Source organism: Aythya marila (genome assembly GCF_965140915.1).
Source record: "Aythya marila genome assembly, chromosome: 1".
Lineage (NCBI taxonomy): Eukaryota > Metazoa > Chordata > Aves > Anseriformes > Anatidae > Aythya > Aythya marila.
Genome location: NC_139042.1, coordinates 80,623,462 through 80,644,777, shown reverse-complemented (window position 1 = coordinate 80,644,777; position 21,316 = coordinate 80,623,462). Strand labels below are relative to the sequence as shown.

Genomic DNA, 21,316 nt, shown 5'->3' with positions numbered 1-21,316 from the left:
GTCACATCACTGCTGTGGTGGTGGTGGGCTGGCCGAAGGCAGGGAGGCAGGACCCCGTCCCAGCCAGCTCAGAAGGCCTTTGCCCGAGCGCTTCAGCGTGTTTTTATAAACTCGAGCACAGAGAGAAACCAAAACATCTGGCACCGGGATATTATGTAATGCTGATTTATGCTGCTTTCATTGTCTGAGATCCTTGGCCAGGGCTGCTAGCGGGTGGCGTGCTGTCAGATCGCTGTGCTGAGGAGCGGAGGGGCACGGCCTGCCCGAGGCGCTCCCCTGGGTGCTCGGCGGCCACCTCGGCGCCCGTCTGAGCTTCAGCGTGCAAGAATTGAATGAATTCGGTGATGCCCCGTGGGTCAAACCTCGGCAGGGGTGTGCAGGACGGTGTGGTTTATCTGGCGTGTGGTTTATCTGTGCTGTGTAGAGTGCCTGACACGACGTTCAGCCTCTCCCCCTGCTCTCGTGTCTCAGCTACCTCGCCTCCCCTCCTGCTGCTGGTGCTGCACGTCCTGGGGGCTGTGCTGCTCCTCTCTCTACCTGGCTCACCCCCATCGCTGTAAAACATCCTCCTCCTGCTGCCATTACCGCTTAATGACTTTCCCCCCAACATCAGGCAGGGCATTAACATCTCCATTACGAGCCACCAGCAGCAGAGGCCCCGTATATCAGACACACAGCTCCCCAGCCTTCTCCTCACACAACTTTCGGAAGCAGTTAAAGCATTAAAGGAAACTAATGGCCCCATACACAAAACCCGTAACCTGCTGGTGGTGAGGAGGAGCTGGAGGTGCTGGATCTCGGTGTCATCCCCATGCTGAGGGGATGTGGGGCTCGTGCTCCACACGCGAGAGGTACCTGTGTGGATGGATGAGCCCAGCCCGGCCTGCGGGCACCTGCAGCCAGCATCGCTGAGGGGCACTGCCCCTGCATAGCCCTGGAAAAACCCCAAACCTCCCTTTTCAGAAGCTCTCGGTGCTCTGAGCCCGGCCCCATGGAGGCAGCGGGGCAGGGAGAGCGGGGACGGCTGTCCCAAGGGATTTAGAAACCCTGCGCCTCCGCGCTGCAGCAGCCGTGGAGTGAGACATGCCGTCGGGGACTTTTCTTGGAAGGAGCAAAGCAAAGTAGCCGAGCATTTTCAATTAGGAACGGGGTTATTTAAAAAGCTGCTGTCAGATGACAAAGCATTAATGAATCCGTCAGCGCTTTAAGCTCTTCTGAACGTCTCCGGTTCTGCCAGCTTTGGGGGAAAAACAAAGGCTTTAAAAAAATATTTAAAAAAGCAGGAGTTTGACAGAATCTGACGCTGTGTAGCATCCCTGCCATGTGAAAATTCCTGACTTTTCATGTTAAGCAAGAGGGCTGCGATACCTCAGCCCAGAAGAAGAGCAGCGTGGTGCCCTTCCCAACTTCGGAAGGCGGAGGCGTTTTCTGGATAGTGAGCTGGCACCTTCCTCACGAGTTTCAACAGATTTTGGGGTGACGCCAGCGCCTGAGGATGGGATTTCTAAGCCAGAGGCTGCTGCTTTGGCAAACTTATTGCAAGAGCTACTGCAGCGGCCTTCCCGGAGCTGCTCAGGAGGGGGCTTTTGGAAGTAGTTTGGCTGCAGAAGGGTGAGGGAAGGCACGCTCAGTGTGCTGCGTTGCCCAGATGATGGGCTTACAACTGCTGCTTCTGCACAGACAGCACTGTTCAGGGAACACGGCATCTGAAATAATAAAAAGCAGTTTTTCTACCCAACAGGTATAGCCGCACACAGGCAGTGTCCCGCCCAAATTGTTATGTTCTCGTGGCCGTTCCTCCCTGGGGATGGGTTTTCAGTCATGAGCCACCTGAATTTAACAGCCAGTGTACAGGAGGGCGTCTCCAGCTGATTTCCACACACCGAGTGCCAAACCATGGCCTCCCAGGGCGTTTATTTGCATCGTACACTCACATCTCTCCACTGGCGTGGAAAGCCCTTCAGAAACGAAACAACAGAGATAGCGCAGCCGGTCAGCACGTACAAACATTTATTTCGAAATTTCCATTCTAGCCGTTATGAAGAGTTACATCATCAAAGCACTTCATGGCAGTGAAAATAGCTCTTACCCCTCTGACTCATCCGTTACTCCATTAAAGCTGCAAAATGTGCAATCTGCTTGAAAAATAGGTTGCTTTTTATTCAGTTTCCCGTGAAAAGTCAAAATTCAATAACAAAAACAAAAAAAAAAAAAAAAGGAAAGAAACCCAGCTTATAGGGACTCTACATCTGCTCCTCTCCCCCTTCCCCCAAAAATAACTTACAAAGATAGTTTAAAGTTTTAAATGAGTTTAAAACCAAGTGCATCTTTTTTATTTTATTTTATTTTTTTTTCCATAATAATCTTAAAATTCTAAAAACCCATAATTTACTTTCTCGGAAAAAAGGCAGCGAGCCGTTGCTTCTTGATTGGAAGAATGTGTATTTCGGGCGAGTTCATTTTCTTTAGCTTTACGCTCCTGTTCTTTACAGGTTTCCTAAGCGCCTCGGCGTTGTCCCGGGGCTCGGGCTGGCTCTTCACGTCGTAGCACTGCAGCACCGAGTCCTGGGGCATGTCCCTTTTGAAGGAAAAGTTTTTGGTGGACACTCCCGACAGGCCCTTGATCTTGCCGCAGAAGATGGTGGGCACGGCGTCCTTGACGGAGACGATGACTTTGGCTGTCTGCGAGGTGCTGACGATCTCGATGTTGTTGCCACCAGCCTTGGGCTCGCAGCCCGCTCTCCCCGCTGGCTCCACCAGCCACTTCTGCGGTGGCCTCAGGAGCTCGCCCGGCCCGGGCCCCACCGCCCTCGCCTCCGCCTTGCCCGCGGCCTCCGGCGCTTTGGAGGGGGCGAAGGGGGCGGCTGGTGGGGCCGAGGGGCTGCCCTCAGCTGCGGGGCTGGTGCCGGCCGCCTCCCCTTGTGGCCCCCCTGGCTTGCGGCAGGAGGCGAGGGACAGGTCCAGCGCCCCATCCTCGGGGGACGGTGGTGGTGGCGGCGCGGCCTCGCCGGCACGTGGCGCGGGCGGCCCCTTCATGGAGAGGTCCAGCGCCTCGTTGTCGCTGCCCATCTTGATGACGGTGTGGCGGCTCAGCTGGGGGAAGTCCCGCTGGGGGACGAGGTCGAAGGGCTTCGTCTCCTCCTTCTCCAGGGGGGTCTGGGTGCCCTTGCAGGGCTGCGGGGTGAAGAGCGGGGGCTTGGGCGGGTCGGGGGCCACCTTGGACTCGGCGCCGTGGGGCACGGGGATGGGGACGGGGATGGGGATGGGCACGGGCACGGGCAGGGGCACGATGACGGGGTAGGGCACCAGCAGTGTGGCGGGGGGCACCAGCGGGGAGAGGGGCGAGCTGAAGGCCTGGGGCGGGAGGGCGGCATAGTCAGGGGGCGGCTGGCAGGGGGCCGAGCCCAGGGCGCCCTGCCCTGAGGGGAAGAGGTCCTGCAGGACGGCGGCGAAGCCCGGGGTCTGAAAGACGGGTGGCAGCACGGGCTCCTGGCCCGGGCCCGCGGGCTTGGGGTCCAGGAGCTGGGGCTGGCCCACGGGGGCCGAGGAGCCCGGGAAGAGGCCGCCGTGCAGGGGGCTGGCGGGGCAGGCGGCGCCGGGGGGCAGCACCAGGGGCGAGTTGAGGTGCTGGAAGACGTGCTGCTCCAGGAGGACGGGCAGCGGGACGGGGCCCTGCGTGGTCATGACATAAGGGGTGGCGTTGCCCGCCGGCATCTGCGGGGCGGCGCTGCCGGCCACCTGCAGGTGGATGGGCAGGACGACGGGGCTGTCCCCCAGGCAGATGGGCTGCAGCACGGTGGCCGCCACCTTCAGCGCCACCCCGCTCTGCGACTCGGCCGGCGGCGTCAGGATGGAGGGCGCGGGGACGGTCACCAGCGGGGACAGGGCCTTCTTCATCAGGTCGGCCGAGTTGATGTTCCAGGCCTCGGCCGTGATCAGCTGGGCCACCCCGTTCTCCAGCTTGTTGTTGGCCATGGCCGCTGGCGGGCTGGTGACGTCCATGGGCAGGTTCGGGGTCTCCTTGTAGAGCTCCTCCATCTCGCAGGGCTGCGGGGCTCCGCAGGTGCCGCGCTCACATCGCTGTCAGCGGGGCTGCCGGGGGCACCGGCACCGACATGGCTTGGCCTGCGAGGCAGAAAGACGGGTTAGGCACTGCATCAATCTCCCCCTTAACATAATATTTGTGACTGCCTTGAAGGATGCCGTCACCGAAGGAAGGCCACTCAATGTCTCCACGCTTCGGGGTAAGGGCTCCGCAGCGCACCACAGTAATATATACATGGGTGCTGTGTATACAGACGTCCCTGAGTGCTGTGCGAAGAGTTTTGAGGAACTTGTATTGAGCCGTAAACACAGATAATTTAAAAGGACTCCAGGGCTGGCTGCAGTCAAGACACCACCCCTCCTGCAGGCAGGCTCCCCCAGGGGCTCAGGCACTGCTGCGTTTCACAGATTTAAACAAAGCCTCACGTAATGACAGCACAAGGCTTTAGCTCAGCCAAAGCACAAAACCCAACATTTCTAAACATACACAGCTCGGAAACATCCCATCATGGGCAGAGGGTCCTCGGTTCCCCCACAGGAGCCGCCCCTTGTTGGTCCTGCAGGGATTTACCAGCACGGGTCGGGCCATCGGTGCGGCAGCTCCGGCAGGTCATGAAGCAGCCCGGTCGCGCTCCCCCCGACGGGAAGAAGCCCAGAGCAAAACCCAGCCAAACCCCGGCACCTGCCCCGCTCGACGTGGGCAGTCCCTCGAACCAGACACCTGGTTCGTAAAAGGCAGCGGGGATAAAAACCAAAACGACTTCAAATCCACTTTGCCAGCCCACGCCTTCATCTAAACCCAGAAAATGTCAATGGAAATAAAAGGGCAGAGATCATTCCTGTTCGTGATGGCAGCGAAATTTGCAGCCTGTTTCCTACAAAGATGAACACCCTGCCTCTCCCCCTCAAAAAAAAAAAAAAAAAATTAATGTTGCTGTGCATTCATTTATTTAGAAGAGTAAATAATTTACGCCTGCAGATTTTGCCTGGAGGACCGCCACGCCGCCTGTGCCGCTCCTGAAGTGAGCAGCGCATCCTGCGGTAATAATCACCATGGAAACTTGTCCATTTTTAACTCTGTTACCATGGGGAAGCACCAAAAGCACCCCAAATTTACATTTTTCACCTGCACGCAACTGCATCCTGCTACCCAAGGGCAAACTGCGCACTGTCACCACCGCGCTGGCTCGGCCCCGGGTGCTTCCCCGCATCCTTGGGTCACGTTTGCTGCTCGGGCGAGACGAGACAGAGGGCAGCAGGACGCTGAAATGGGTGTGAGGAGCCTGGGCCTTGGGATATATCCCTGTCCGAACACACCCGGATAGCTCCACTGGCTCTGCTACTCACATAAATTACTCACTTGTGTAGCTGGCTGCAGGAACCTGCAAGCGAAATGGGGACAGACAAAAAAACCCAAGCCCATGAACAAAGGCTAAAGCATGGCCAAGGCAGGGGAGCGGGAAATCTCAGCGTCTCTCCCGAGACTTGTAAATCCCCGGGCCTGGCAGCGCGATGCCACGGCGAGCGCGAGGCTCCAGCAACGTCGGGAGTTAATAGCTGGGGCTGGCCGAGCAAAATTCTGATAATTTATCATCAGGCCCATCTGATTTTTTTAAAAAGGATTTTAAAAAGTAAACAGATGAGTCATTCATTTTCCCCTGCTGCTGCTGGCTTAGGGAGAATAATTCATGATTTTTTTCATCTCATGAAATGTTCTGAAGAAAATATTCACAAGTACAGGGCTGAGGTTTTTTGTTTGTTTCCTTTTTCAGCGTTGGCTGAAACAGGCTGCAGGCAGGCAGAGATTCCCAAGCACAGAAAGGCAGGAGAAAAATAAAATCACTTATTCAGAAAGTGACAAGTAGTGGTACCAGAAAAAAAATAAAAATAAAAAAAAATCAGACCAGTCTTGTTTGGAAAAATAAAGAGCTAACGTTTCTAAAAATAAAGACAATGAGGAGACTGCTCAGCAGATTCAAGTCAAAGAAATAAACACTGTTGGTTTTGTTAATGAATTAAAAAGCCATTTCATACTTCTGCTACAGCGTCTTTCTTCAAAAGAGCCATTTACAAGCCCTTCAGCCTCTGCAGCTTGCAGCAGCACCTCGGCTCCTCTCGGTTCTGCGGCACGGACGAGTGTTTTGCAAACCAGGCTGGCTATTGCTGATTTCTCTGTGTGTTTGCAAAGCGTGAGATCTCTCTGTTTTCACAGAAAACGAATGATCTGGTGGGGACAGGAAATGACCTTCTATTCCCCTGGCAAAGCCGTTTAACATTGAGAAATAGAAAAATTAAGATGAAAATTATGCTGTGTAAGAGCCTTGAGGGATTAGCATGCCGTACGGACCCACGGCGAGAGAGACAGATAACCACAGAGGATGAAAGTATAAAACATAATAAAATCCCCCACTGCTGCTTTAAAAAGCGACAGGGCAGAGGAAATATCTAGGCGAGGGAAAGAAGAGCTCATCTATCACCATCAGACACCTTGAAGAGATGCCTGCTTTCCCTCGTTGCCTTTTTTTTTTTTTTTTTTTTTTAACTTTAAGGCATGGCCAAATGTGGTTCCCCAACAACACTGGAGCTGCCCAGCGAGCTGTCCTGTGGCTCCCGGACTCCCTCTTTACACGATGAGTGTCGAGAACAGGGTACAAAAACCCACGGTGGTGTGGACAGGACTCTGACTGAATGGCGCTTTCCAGCCTTGATATTAACAGAGAGAGCTGTACCACCCTTCCCCTTTAATATACACCGACCTGAAGCATGTGCTGCTTTTTTCTTTGACGACTGCTGCTTCGCCGCGCATGAAACATTAAAAGTTTTTAAAACTTAGTTTCATGTATCTAATAAATGCAAAGGGAGGCAATACAACTCAGTGAAATTGCCTTAAGTTTCCTCTGCCTACCTCACCTCAGTGTCGGAAAATCAATTAATTTCACTTTCCCTACTTATCTATTTAATATTTAATTTGCTGTTTGTTTTAATTGAAAATAAGCTCCCAACATTGAAAAGAAAGCTATTGCAAATATCTGGGGTTTTCCCACCGGGGTGCTGATAAGAGTTAAGTTCATGGCAGTAGGCAATGATGTGTGTAACTCTACAGGAAATGATATGTTAGCTGTACAGAAATGCCATTAAAAGGGCGGCGATAACTCTGGCGTGTTTTTTTTGTCCCCTGCTGATGGCCGTGCCGCCAACTTTTCTCAGGGCTGTTGTGTGGGACCGCAGCTCTCCACACTGTGGGTGCAACGCATGCAGTGGTCCTGGTGCTCCAGCATAGCCCAGTTTGATCTCTTGACCTAATGGCATGAACTGGGTTGTGTAAGTACCCCAGGCTGGACCCACCTGTCCTCAGCAGCCAAAGCCCATCCCCTCCCTCCGCATCCATCCGCGGTAAATAAGCAAGGGGGCAGCCAGGGCACGTACCGACAGCAAGGACCTATAAATCATCTTGCATCCCGTGACTTTTGTTCTGTGTCACTGCCGCCCGACAGGAGCAAAGGCTTCACATCACACATCCCCACCAACACTGCTGGTGTCGCCGTCTTGGCTGGCTGCAGAGGCACCGGGAAGGCTGGTGGTGACCCCCTCGGAGAGGAGGAGACCCCTGCAGGGTGTCTGTTGAGACAACCAGCCCTTCACCCTCCTGCTGGCTGACAGACACACCCCAAATGTGGCCCTGTCAGCCCCAGAAAGGGGCTCGATGTGTGAGACACCCCGAGCGGGCCTGCACGAGCGGGGCGAGGGCAACAGATCTGCCAGCTGCACTGCTGTTGCCAACAGCCTGTAGTCTGCAATCCCTTCTGGGGAGGAGAGGAGACACTTTCTGCTCATTTTAAAACAAATCGGGCCAATTTAAAAAAAAAAATCCTGTCACAGATCCGAAACCGGTGCCTTCGCTCCCAAGGGCGGCGTGCAGGGGACAGACAGACAGCGCTGGGGGATGAACGAACAGAGCGCTGGCCTGACACATTTCAACCTGCAGTGAATTTTTACACCCAACTGAGAGGCCTCGCTAAAAATTCCCAACTGCTCGAGTCTCTCACATCCACCGCACGTCCCAGTCCCTTCTGCCTCCAGGCTGTGCGGTGGGAAGGACCTCGCAGCAACTTTCTGAGGAGAAAACCTTTCCAGATGTGGTTTATTTCCCCCCCCTTGGCGCACTACGAGAGCCTGCAGCAAGCCCAACCCACTCAGACAGCACACGGCGATCCGATGCATTAAACCTGACACGCGAAGGACAAATATAAATTTGCCAGCCGTAATTACTGCTGGCTCACGTGCCGCCCAGGCCGCTGACATCCCTTCGACCTCGCAGGCCCATTTCTGTCCAGAGAAGGGCCGCAGCTCTTCTTCAGAGAAGGGCGAGACGGCAGCAGCCTCAGAAATTGTAAATTAAAGGTGAAAAACCGTGTGGGACAGCGCTGGCACCATAGCTCCCGATGTGCACCATACCTGGGCCTGCACGGTGCCTACACACACGCTGCGCCCATGTGTTGGCTTTTGGAGCGAGGCTGCGGGGAGAAAGGAGGCTCGTGCTGGCACTAAGAGGCTTCTTAGGCTCGAAAAGCGAACTGCGTGATTTTCCTATGGGAAAAAAATATTTTAAACAATTTTTCCTGACATTAAAAATCCCATTTAACTGATTATTTGGTATCGCTTTCAATCAAAACATTGTATTTGCCAGCGAAGCAAAGAAAAATGAGCTGTTTTGAGAGCACAGAGCTAAACAAAACAAACAAGAGAGCCGTCGCTTTACAGTAAATTTTAGAAAACATGCATTCTGCTTTCCCAGCAATCGATACCCCAATGATAACAGGAGGGGAAGGACACCAATTAAATGTAATTGCCCGTCCCGCTTCCCCCCAAACCCGCAACAAAAAGCACTCAGCCTGATAAAATATTTGCTCCTTCCCAGTCAAGAGCTTTATTAAGCAGTCCTCCAAGCACTGCAGCTCTTGCAAAGGATTGCAGAGTTTGATGTCAGTTAAACAACTTCAAAGCCTCATTAGCTCCTCGGCAGAGATTTGTTCCCCGCTCAGAAACCCTCGGCTCCCTGTTTTGTCCTGACGCAGTTCCCTGATCCCAGGCTCAGATGTTTTTCTTGCGTTCACTTGATCTTTCCCACTACCCTGATGAGAACTGGCGTGGCAAAGGCTGCCCCCGTTGCCTGTCCCTTCGGGACGAGGTGACTGTGTCACTCCCAGCTACACGTGAAGGGGACCTCCATGCACACCAGTCACCCCGTTTCAGCTGACCAGGTCAAGTCAAAATCCATTTTTAAGCTGCTATGAGTCTTCTGCAGGTGAAACACCTGACCCTGGGCCCATTATGCCACAATGTTTCATCATCTTCAGGTGCCTCCTGACCAGCGATGCCCACCAGAGCAACCCTCCACGGGTCCAGCAGCTCAGAAGCAAGGGAGATGCCACCAGCACCATGGGCACCCCGTCCACCCCAGCACCTCCACGTGCCTGGCCCTCCTCGCTGGACCTTCTCGAGGCCACAGGGATGAATGAGCAGAAGCCAGTTTGTGCCTGCAGGGAAGAAATTCCCTGAATCCAGGCCCAAATGAGAAGACCGAGCACAGGGAACCCAACACGGAGCCATCAGCTTCTCTCCTCCTGTGGGCAGGGTCTCACTCAGGGGCATGGTCAGCTACCAAGGTATGGGGGTGCTGTTTAGGGAGCAAAAGGGTAGACTCTTCCCTTCTGCAGTGCAAAATGTGGTTATTTAATGCTTCATCCTCCCCCACTGACTCGAGTAACCCAAAGCTCGTTCGGCTTGCCAGTCCAAGCTTTGTATTCATAGCGCCAGATTCACTGGATTCTCCCTCTCAGCGACCCCTTCACCAACCCCAGCATTTCACCAGCATCATGCTAGCATTGATTTTGAAGCAGAAAGCACAGCCACGTCAGATTTCAAACTCACCCTGTTCTTGTCCCACCCTATCTAAAACTACGTGGATGGAAAAACTTTCAAGAGAAAGCAGCCCCTCATTTTCATCCTTGCAAGAATTTGTAAGCAGACACAGGCATTTTGTTTAAAAGACAGAAAAACTCTGGATTCCTGTGATGTGAGGAAAAAGGCACTGTTTTCTCTCACTCTCACACCCTTTTACACGCTGCCTTTCACCCCAGTGGCTGCACTGAGCCTTTCCTGGTGTGATGGGGAGAGGCAGGGATGACCTGTTCCCTTGGTCCTGCTGTCATGCATGAGGTGCCAGCCCTCTGAATGCCAGACAGCACCAACCAGCATGAGATGCCACCCTGCACCGTGGATGTGTGCAATGAGAAGCCCTCATCGATTTTCAGCAGGTTTTCACCATCTGGACTACAACAGCATGGCTCCAGGGAGGCGCACACCCTGCTTGCTGCTCCTTGCAGCTGTGCTCCCCCAGCTTTCCTCTTCCCCCCTTCCCATCGAGGTCCAAAAGTAAATGTTATTTCCCTGACACCAGGAACCAGCCAACGCAAACCTATTTTGCAGATGTGCCTTGCGAGAGGAAACCAGATTGGTGCTGCCCATGCTTTTCCATCACACTTTCGGAGAGTGCATCCATCGCTATGACTGCATCACACCAAATTTTGTGCTTATCGCGTCCCCACCTCGCTGTCGGCCGGCTGGCAGCAGGATGGAAGGATGCCCCTGACATATTTACTGCGGCGCTCGTCACCAGCCCTTCCCATCGCAGCACACGCTATCACGTGCCGAAAAAAACTCACAGGAGCGGTGGGACACGGAGCGGCAATTACGTCTTTCCCAGATGAGACCGCTGCATTAATGGCTCGGTGCAATCCATCATCATCGACTGAAAGCCCTCGGGGAGCGTCGGCGGGCCACTCCGACAGCCTGGCTGGGAGGTGTGGCGTTCGGGAGGCAGCGCAGAAAGACGCCCGGAGGGACAGGGATGGCTCGGCACACTGGTGCAGCTCCGGAGCAAATTTTTCTGTCAGTCTTCATCCTGCAGGCCACCTCGGTGCCTGCTGAGGCGATGCTGCCTGTCTGGGTGGGATGGCTGCCAGCGAGGGGTACCACTGCCACCCCAGGGTCTTCTGTGCTGGAATTAAGCTTGGAAAATCAAAAAAAAAACCACCAAAAACCAAAGAAACTGCTCAAAACACAAGCCATTGAGCACCCACCGAATACAGGGGGCAGCATCCTCATCTGCTGCAAACCATCCCCGGATCAGGATGCGGTCCCTGGTCTGGGTTGAGCCCCTCATCACCACCCATCTGTGGGTACTGAGATGGTGGCAGCAGCCTGGGGCTCCCCTGGCCCCCCCAGAGCAGCGTGGTGGGGCGACGGACCCTGCTGTTTAGGTTTGGCTGTCTAAACAGGCACTGAAGGATTAGGTCCCATTGCATCTTCTGCGCTAATTAAAGGTTGTTTATTATCCGATTGTCCCCGATAGCATATATTTCTTCCTTGTGTAAACACAGCTGACTCTGTGGTCTAAAAATTCACCAAAACAAAAAAAAAAATGTGAACCTCTGCGTTTGGGCAAGTTATAGGGTGCGAGAGACGCCCCCCAGCCCTCCCTGCCAGCACCCAGGGATCAGCAGGGCTTGTGTGGCTGGCTGGTGGGCCGTGGTACCAGCCTCCATCCCCTGATCTGGCAGAAAACACACAAAATGAACATCTGAAACCACTGGTAGCATCCTGTCACTCACTGTTGAGCCACAATTTTGGGGGCCTTGGAAAGGGTTTGCTTAAACCTAGGCAGACAAGGCGCTTTGGCAATGTCCATGTCTTGATCCATTCAATGGAGTCTTGAGGTCCATGTCTTGACCCCTTCAGTGGAGAAGTCTTGATGTCCTCATCTCGATACAGTCAATGGAGACGTCTTCATGTCCATGTCTTGATCCACGTCTGTCAATGCAGTCTCCCCCAGGCCATGCCTTTGGGTGCAAGGTGAGCTTGGTGGGATTGGATCCCAGCCCTGACACCAAAACACCACCAGCACTATGAGCTCGGGCACAGAGGAGCAAAGCGATGCAACCGCTTCGTGGTTACCTGTGTTCGTGGCCCTGTGTGGCTGCAGCAGAATGTATTCGTAAATACACAATCAATGAGCCCCTCTTTTCCAAAAGGCCCTCTGTTTTTCTGCAAAAGTACAGATGCAGAAGGAAAAAGCAATTTTTTCACAGGCCTCTTTGTAACTTTCAAGCGTCTGACTCCAAACCAAGTAACACTTTTTTTTTTTTTTCCTGCAGATTTGTGCATGTAATTTAGAAGAATTAAATTAGTCTATGAATCTACTTTTAATGATTTGAAGCTGCGTGCCGCCCTTGTAAATTTATAGAATTATTTTAGATTTCTCTCGCTGCATATTGCAAAGGCAACACAGCGTAGTTTCAGTAGTTGAATTTTTAAATGTGTTTATCTGGGTCACTGCTACTTACAGCATAAGAAGATTTAGTGAATCCAGTTTAGCATCAGTCTAGTGCAAAGGAAAAAAAAAATCTTTAATTAAAACCAAAAGAATTATGGTGGTTGGTGGGTAAAAATCTGAACATTATCAAATAAAAGCCTTTTGACCGAGCCAAGAAGAAAACAGACCCGCTTACAATTTAATTCCAAAGGGGCTAGGTGGTTTTTTTTTGGCTCACCAGAAATGATCTTGTTTAATTGGCAATTTCAGGTATAGAGAAAAGAACTGAGAGCACTCGGACATCAGGATGGCATTTTTTTCAGTGGCATCATTTAAAACCAAGATCGTGGCTGCTGGTGGTCCGCTTGCCATTCAGGGAGCAGGGCTGCCCGCGTGCCCGACCGCTGGAGAGGCGACACTTCTTGGCCATGCAGTGGTCATGACAGAAGGAAACCTGTTTTGATGTCTACTCTCAAACCCTTCTACCAGGACAGAAATAATCAAGCAGGTAATATTCAGAAGACGGGAGAGGCACCTAACATAGTTTTTCCAGCAGTCCTAGCTTGCCCTTTCATGCGCATTGCCTTGGAAAACGCCCGAAGAAACCAAGACGTTGTTTGGGAAAGGACAAGCTCCCGTTCTCACAGGAAATGCGGTAGGAGGCTGAAAGGTCACGGTGAGAAGAAAGCCCGAAAATATCCCTGTGACGCGAGAACAACATCCCCAGCACCACGCTGCCCGGCGGGTGACACGGATGTGACTCAGGAGACGAGCACGCCTCGGAGATTCGCAGATGGGGGACAACGGCAAGCCGAAAGCATCCACCCTGCATACTCCAGCCGCCGCTGGAGCCCTTTGGTGCCCACCTGGAGGTGGCCCAGAGCTTGTAGGAGAGAAGCTGAGCTGCGGTCCCACAGGGCATCGGTGTCGCGGACACGTGGGGCTGCAGAAGCCGCGCCGCTGGGATCCGCAGCCGGCTGCTCCCCAGCTCCAAGCAGCAGCAGCAGCAGCACGGGGAAGAAAGGGGCGAGCGTGTAGCTGGTAGTTTGACCCTGTTATCGATTTGATGCTAACAGGGAGTGCAGGAAATAACTAACTACAAAGTATTTCCCGTGTCAAAACCAGGGAGGAAGGATGATGGATTTTCTTCAGATTATTAGCGGGAAGAAAAGCCATAAATCCTCAACCCCCCCCAGAGTTGTTACTTATTTTCTTCCGACCACGGTGGATTCTCTTCCTCCAGCTCCCCAAATCTATCTGTTGCTGGCAGATGGCACCCCAGACGTGCAGCTTCACCCCCCGGCATCCCTGCCCGATGACAAGAGCCACCTTCTGGCAGCCTCGTCCCGCCGAGGCAGCGCTCACCTTGCCGTCTGTGGGGCAGCCACACCACGGCACTGCGTGAGGGAAAGGCTCAGTGCCTGGCCCTCGGAGATGGTTTGTTTTATCACACTGGTTCTAGAGATTTATCACTTCCTCTACCTTCCTCCATACGCCCAGTGAAGAAAAATCTGTTTTAAACATGCGACAGGCACAGCTGCCTTCGGAGAGTAAGTTTGGGGGGTAAAACAAAGGAAAAACAAGAGCTATTTTTAAGCTGGGGATGACAACCGTGCTGACCAGCGAGCACAAGTGTCGGCACACAGCCGTTGTTCAGCACATTCACGAGGTCAGGCTGCCACATCATCCTTCAGATGCTTCACTTGCACCCCTTTCCTTGCAAATATGGCTGGAGAAAGGGATGGCGTACAGGCTCGGGATTCTTGCGGGTAAGTATGACCAGTTTCTTCTCCTCACCCACCTCAGAAGTCTGCTGCTGATCCCGAGGGAAAAATGCCTTTAGCCCTAATGTCGGGTCCCACGGGCTGTGAAGCTCTACCTTCAGTTTGGTGGGACTTCTGTGCAACAGCTTCGGCGAGGCGAAGGGGATGGACTCCAGGAGCGCAGCTACCTCTGGGAGCAGCCAGGACACCTGGCCCACGGGGTCAGGAGCACATCCCAAAAAGCTGAAGCAAGGGGCAGAGAGAGAGGGAAGGGGGATAAGATGAAGAGCTCCTGACATCTGCATCGCAGAGCTGCAAGGACCTCTGGGTTGTCTCCAGATCAAAGGACCACTTGATAGCAGGCACCAAACACCACCACTCATCTCATCCTTCGCACATCCTCCCAGGAGAGCCCACTCCGCTGATGCTCCTCGTGATTTATCCCCAGGAGCGGCTGCTGTGGAAGGAAGTGGGAGCACATGGAGACCTGCCACGGGCAGTGAGACCAGCAGGACCCAGCTCTGGGGACACCCGGTGCCTGCTGCAGAGAGTGAGATGGTGCAGGGCCCAACGCAGGGACCTCTGGGCAGGAAAACGTCCCAAAAAAATAAATCAACGTGTGGCTGCTGTAGGGAAGATGATGATGAGGAAAAAAAAAAAAAAAACTGGAGCTGCTGACACAAGGGATAAGACGCACGAAGCTGTAAAGAACACCGAGGGGATGGAAATTTGAGTTTATTGGGGAAGAGTCAGAGGGAGTGAAAATGAAGGGCCGCTGATTGATGCAATGCCCTTAGCTTGCAGAACCGAGCCTCACCGTGAGATGTCTACTGTCCTTCTGCAGCAGCTGCCGAAGACGGATGAAAAACACCTCTGGCCACAAGCGAGGCAGTGATGCACTGCCGCAACTTTGAAAGCTGGAGAAGAATTGCAGTGTTTTGGCCGCCCTGCAAAAAGGCAGGTGAGGCAAACTGGCGTCCTCGGGCAGGCCCACGCGCTCTTCCACAGCCCTCCTTGGGCTCCCCAAGGTCTCGAATCAGCAAAACAGCAGAAATGGCTAGAAAAGGTGTCACGCTCAACCTGCAAACACCACGGAGCATGTCCCAAGCTTTACAGCAAAGGGTTACCATGACTTAGCAAAAAGCCTCCGATCTTAGCAATAAAGCAACTAAATAAAATGGCAGCTGAAACACATCAACATATCTTCGAAGGCCAAAATGAACAAGAACCTGAAGAAGCCAAAGGAGAATCAATACCGTTTTTTGGTTTTATTGCTTTGATTAAATAATGTTCTTTGGATAGCGTTGCTTGCTCAGTGCAACCGTGGAAATTGGACTGGCAAATACTGTGCTGTGATTTATGGATTGGAAGGTTGTCTGATTTCACGGGGCTGGCAAGTACAACAGTGCAAACACCTTCCCTGGACAAACTATTCCTAAACTGCTCTATCAATATTCAGATCATCAAAATTGATGTTTGCCTTCAACAGGAACAGTATGTATGTGCACACACACACACACACTTATATTCTCTTTCTCCATCTTTTGGACTGCAGGAATGCATGCTGCAGGAAATGCTGCTTTATCCCAAATTGAGACCTGCTGCAATATCCCAAATTGAGACCTCTCCACCTGCAAGGTGTTTAGCCCTTCATGTAGGATGCATTTCTGCTGATTGAACGTGCCCCTCTCCCTCAAATAAATTCTCAGAGAAACACTCCGCAGCAGTTCAGTTCAACTCCTTGTTATTCCAGATCTACAAAGGTCTCTTTACACACAGTTTACGGTGACATGAATGATGGATAATTGCTGAAGCCCTAAAAAATTCTGTCCAACACTTATATAAACTCTGTATTTTTTTAGTAGAGCAAGGTAAATACCCAAAGGTATCGCTGGTCCCTGTGGGTGCATTTGTGGAGAAAATTTGGGAAGGCATTAGGGAGATTGCAAAGGAAGCTCCAAGGACAAGCACCCATGCTCTCCAGCAGGCAGGAAACCTTGGCACGCTTCTAGCTATGATAAATAAAGCAGGCCACATCCCGGTTTCTGCAAAACGCTGCAGGAGCTCACGGGGTGAGCCTTTACCTTGTCCTCCTCGATCACTGTCACCGCAAACAACAACCGGCTCTTATCAGCGGAGACGTCTCTGCTGGGAACAAGTGACTTCAGGACACGGCGTCCTTCCCCGCTCCCTTGAACCCTGCAGACAATTTACGGCGCTGTCACTGCTACACGCGGCCTCCTCACACGCACGGTTCTTTCCCCTACATTTAGCATTTTGATTTTTAACTAAATGTCCTCTAAGGCTCTTGCGAGACCTTGATGAGTGGCCATCTTACGGATGCTCTGGGTCACTTTTCAAAATATTTGCAGGCTATAGGATGAGCAGCGTTTGCTTTTATCCCTTCTTTGGGAGGTAACATTTCGGTAACGTACATTACCCAGATGAAAATTTATTGGTTAGCACTGGGGAGAGCAGATCCTTTACAAAATTAGCCTTTGACCCAGGGAGTCTTTCCTAAACAGGCAATGATTTAAAAAACCCTCAGTGGCTCAGAGATGTTTGCAGTGCTGGTATCGACTTGCACAAATGTTAAAAGGTGCAAGGATAACACAACTACCTCATCTATATTTCACAGCAGAAAGAGTGGGGATGAAAAACTCCCAAAAACTTCCCTAATGAAACGTCAAAGCCAACTAGCTTCACTGGAGCTAATCCGCAAATCTTGATGACAGTGCAGATTACCCAGCCTGCTACACTGGCAAGCGTCCAAGGCGGCTCATCTCCCGGGGATTACACCTCCATTTAGGGCTGCCGTAGTCTGAATTATGTGGAAGAACCCTGGAGGAAACAAGTTGCAGCTCACGTTAGTCACCTGGGGGGCTTGCAGTGCGCTACCGGCTCCCAAAACATCACGCAACGGCAGCACGTATGGGCACACGAGGGCAGAGCCCCAAATATTGGCAGCGTTGTGCCACGGCCAACCACCGACGTGCCAGCGAGCTGCTGACAGATGCTGCAAGATAAACCTCCTAAGGACCTTAGGGTCTGGGGAAGAAATCCCTTCTTCTGCATCCACCCCGTCCTCGTGCTCGGTTCGGAGACCCGCCCGAGACGAGGGATATTTTCTCTCTCACGGAGGCTATCTATAGACGATCCTTTTTATCATTCTCCGCCGCGCGGCTCCCGAGTGTCAGGCCCAGCACATCTCAGCATTTTATTGTAATTTCGGGTTGTTTACTTTCGCGAGGCAGGATCTTGGCAGAGGCGCGCGTTTCCTCCAGGGACGGACGAAGAAGACGGGGGCGGGCGGGGGGAGAAGGACGGAGGGATGGAAGGAAGCACTTTAACACCGACCTCCCCATTGTCTGCCTTAACAGGGACACGGGCCGAAACACAAAGGAGAAGGTAGCCAAACAGACCTTTGATCCTGGCTGAGTCCTCAGGCGAGCATCCTGCACCCGCCTTGCTCCCAGCCCGGCCTTTCCTCCTCCTTCCAGCTCTCCCTGCGCAGCGCGGCCATCGCAGCTCCCTGGGGAGGAGGAGGAGGAGGAGGAGGAGAAGAAAGAGGAGGAAGAGGAGGAGGTGGAGGAGGAGGAGAGCTTCTCGTGCCTGTCTGCCGGAGACACAGAGCAGCACCAGTGACTCCAGACGCATGGGTTTCTGCACTGCATGGTTTCCAGGGAGATTTGACTCATCAGTGTTTGGGTTGGCAGCGCTGAAGCTAATGGGAGTACCTGCAAGCTCTAGGTGGGGGGAACAGGGCGTCTGCGTTTCGAGGTGCTACGCTGGCGTCTCGCACATCCCCGTGCTTTCAGGCGCTCCCCGGGGGCTGCTGAAGCTGTGGTCCTCCGAGGAGAAGGCAGCTGCAGCTGCCCGCCGGGCACAGCACACCTCCCCTCCTTCGGCAGCAGCTTTCTTGCTCCCTCTCCAGCTTTGTTTAGGTAGAGAAAGTGGCTCACAGAGACCCTTGCACAAGCTCACCCCAGCAGCAATTGGCTTTGCCGCCTAAAATGATTCACCGATGTTTGAAAATCACGCAAACAGGAGCCCGCTCGGGTTTTATTACCGACTTTCCACAAAGGCACTGACGCTGACTACCGCTAATGCTATGTCTGGCATCAGCTGCCTGTGAATATCTCTCAGCAATAACAACTGATAGCAAAGCCCGGAGCCTACACATCACCCTCCTATTTGTACATAAATTCCCTCTAAAAGGATTTCAGCATCCTCACACTGGCTCTACCCGAGCATTTGGGCTCTTAAAGTCAACTCAGCCAGACAGCACGGTGCCACGCAGCTACAAACAACACAGGACGATTTTTTTATTACAATACGCTGCACTATTATTTCTAAAAGCCCAGACAGTAATATGCGGCGTGTAAAAATATACATTCATCAGAAAGAGGCTAGATACTAATTCCTGCAGCTTAATTTTTTTCTTAAGGGCCCCAGCCCATTTTTCAATTAAGGCAGGATAATATTATTAATCATAAGAAACTGCTGATGTGTAAAATTGTTTCCTTTCTAGCTAGCATTGCCTGAGAAACGTCAGATGCGACGTCTCCACATTATCCCAAGGTGGTGGCAGTGCGGGAGCTGTCGCACCTTTTGCATCAAGGACCAACCTTTGGCAGCTCCCCGGACGATGAGCAGCTCGTGGCAGTTGTCTCCTCTGCGGCTCAACCTTTGGCCATCGCCTGGAAAACTTTCGGCATCACTCCCGACTTGCGTGGCCCCGCGGCTCGCCTCCTCCCTCCCCGGTTCCTCTTAATCCCCCGTCCTGTAAACAGCATCCTCCTTAATTTTTCCCACAGTGACCAATCTCCCCCAGCTGCAGATCCCTCCTTCTGCTTCCCCCCGACACGATCAACCCTTCAATGCTGTTCCTGGTTATCTGTAGCCTTGTGCCATTAGTTTTCTGACATCACCAAATGCTTCCTTATCTGGAGTTGCTTATATATTACATATATACATATAAAAGGCTATCTTCCACCACCTTATTAACTGCTGAACAAGAGTAAACAGTGTAAAGAGAACAGGCAAGACACTGGGGCCGTCCCGTGGGATGCCCCACCCCGATATCATTCCCTCTTGGCAGACACTGACAACCAGAGCACTTCACTCCACAGCCTGCGGAGGCACATCAAATAAATAGAAATTGTGACTTTCAGCCAAAAAAATCCTTTCTGACACGAGTCGCTCCTATTCAAATGACCGGTCTCATGAAGATCTGAACTGGAAAAAGCTGCAGGACGGAGCTCGTGTAGGTCTCTTTGCCGAAATGCTCAGCAGTGTTTCTCCTTGTGAAAAGACAAACCAACCCTGTGCCACCACAGCGATAAACACAGCACGATTAATGGCCAGCAACGCACCGGATACTGCGTGCAGCAGGGCTATAGTTAGTAACTACTTACTGACACTAATTGTTACAAACAACTGAGTTACCAGAGAGATTTTCATCTTATATATATACACACACACACACACATATATATAAATACGGCTTTGTACAAATCCAAAGCATGTGAGGCTAAAGCTAATGGGCTAGCTTTGTTGAGCATCTCAAAAATCAAATTAGCTGCAATCAAATTCATGGCACAACTCAGGGTTCATTTCATTACTATCAGAAAATTCAATCTCTGAAATCTTACAGTATTAAGCTAAAGCAATGATCTTTCTGTTAAAGTTCTTTCTTTTTTTCATTTTAAGGTGAGAAAAAGCTAGCAGGCCCTGAGAAGGTGGGGGTGGGGACTCCTGATGGATCCTACTGAAAGCTTGGCAAACATTCAATCGATTACTCTTATATAAGGAATAAAAAAAACAGGCAGCCTTCCACACACATACTGAAATACGTTTTGCAGCATAAATCCTACCTTTCATATCTATTTCTACAACATGCCCTTCCTTACAAACAATAAGTACGTACACACGTGCACATATATATGCATATACATCCTTAAATTGAAAACGCAAATCCATTAGGGAGCTATTTAAATCTACTCATTGCTGCAATAACGAATCATCTTATCTCTGTGTCATACTGTATGCGGGAGAGTCAGAAGTTCAAGCAAAATGCGCACACTTATGCAACATTTTAATGAATCTGCCTTTTTGGTTCATTTTACAATAAACACTCTTTAACCTTACTGTAAGAGCCAAAAGGAGAATACTCACTGCAAGCTCAGCCTCCTTTTTATTCCTTCTCTTCAAGGTTTCCAGCTATGTCTCTCTGCAGGAGTCAAGTGTGGTTTTAATAAGGCAGATGAGGCAGGGTTTCTCAACTGCTTTTGATAGAGGTGAGGTGGTCAGCTCTTTATTGACTTTCTGCAGTGCTGCAGCTACGTACTGTACAGACAATCCTGCTTTATGAGCATGCACCAGACAGGAAATGGGCCTGGAAATTTCCAGTCGGTGTTGTTTGATGCACTGTTTGAAAAGCTGCACGATGTGCATATAAAGGAAATGAAGGAGAGCCTTTGCTGTTGTTGTTGCTAACCCATCGCACTGCAGGCACTAAGTGTAGCCAGCAATGCCTGGGCAGGAGCCATTTTAAGAATTAGCATGTTTCACCAAAAGAAAGAACAATGTTGATTATTTTGTGTATGCAAGTACTGCATATCTAAGACCTTTCTATAAGGGAAAAAAACAACATGGGAGTTAACTAGCTGCTGAACAATGTTACAGTCCCTTTCCTACATCATCAGCCACAGTGATATACACTGTACACAGGGCGCAACTGCACTCACTGACAGCCACGCATCTTCACGAGGGGATGCGAAAAAAAGGAAGTAATCACAGGCCGGTACCATGTACTATTAAGGTTTTATTGACACCAGCACGGAGCAAACACATCACTAATTAATGGATACTCACAAGCTGCACACATCCTTCCAACGGAGTGGCAACAGAAGCACGCAGCGCTCCTCGCCCTCATACATACATTACTTTGGCTGTTCACCCTCTTGCCTTTTCTTCTGGTCTTCTGCACATCCCTGGTCCCTCACCTCCTCACACACAGTAACCAGGTAGGTTTCTCGAGCAGAGAGATGCACCTTCACATCCCCTGCCACAAACCCCCCACGTAAGGTCGAGCAAGCCAGGTTCATAGGCAGACATGGCCTGGAGTACACAG

The 21,316-nt window shown here is 51.8% G+C and overlaps 1 protein-coding gene and 1 long non-coding RNA gene across 4 annotated transcripts in view; both read right to left on the bottom strand.

The window, feature by feature from the left end:
* Positions 1-1,994: 1,994 nt before the first annotated feature.
* The window catches only part of RAI2 (retinoic acid induced 2), a 32,549-nt gene continuing 13,227 nt past the window's right edge, over positions 1,995-21,316 (bottom strand). Inside the window, exons 1-2 of one of the 3 annotated variants that reach the window (XM_082766772.1) lie at positions 14,298-14,419; positions 1,995-4,125 (exon numbers count right to left, since the gene is read on the bottom strand). In XM_082766772.1, the coding sequence (XP_082622898.1) occupies positions 2,389-4,038 (1,650 nt within the window). In that variant the 5' untranslated portion in view covers positions 4,039-4,125; positions 14,298-14,419 and the 3' untranslated portion in view covers positions 1,995-2,388. Of the gene's footprint in view, positions 4,126-8,499; positions 8,638-14,297; positions 14,420-21,316 lie in introns of those variants that run through there. The other 2 variants (XM_082766771.1, XM_082766770.1) reach the window with 2 other exon arrangements.
* On the bottom strand, positions 14,821-16,966 carry LOC309891658. The gene is made up of 3 exons (XR_014319538.1): positions 16,927-16,966; positions 16,266-16,380; positions 14,821-15,261 (listed from the first exon to the last, which is right to left on the bottom strand). It is a non-coding gene; the product is annotated as an uncharacterized lncRNA (long non-coding RNA).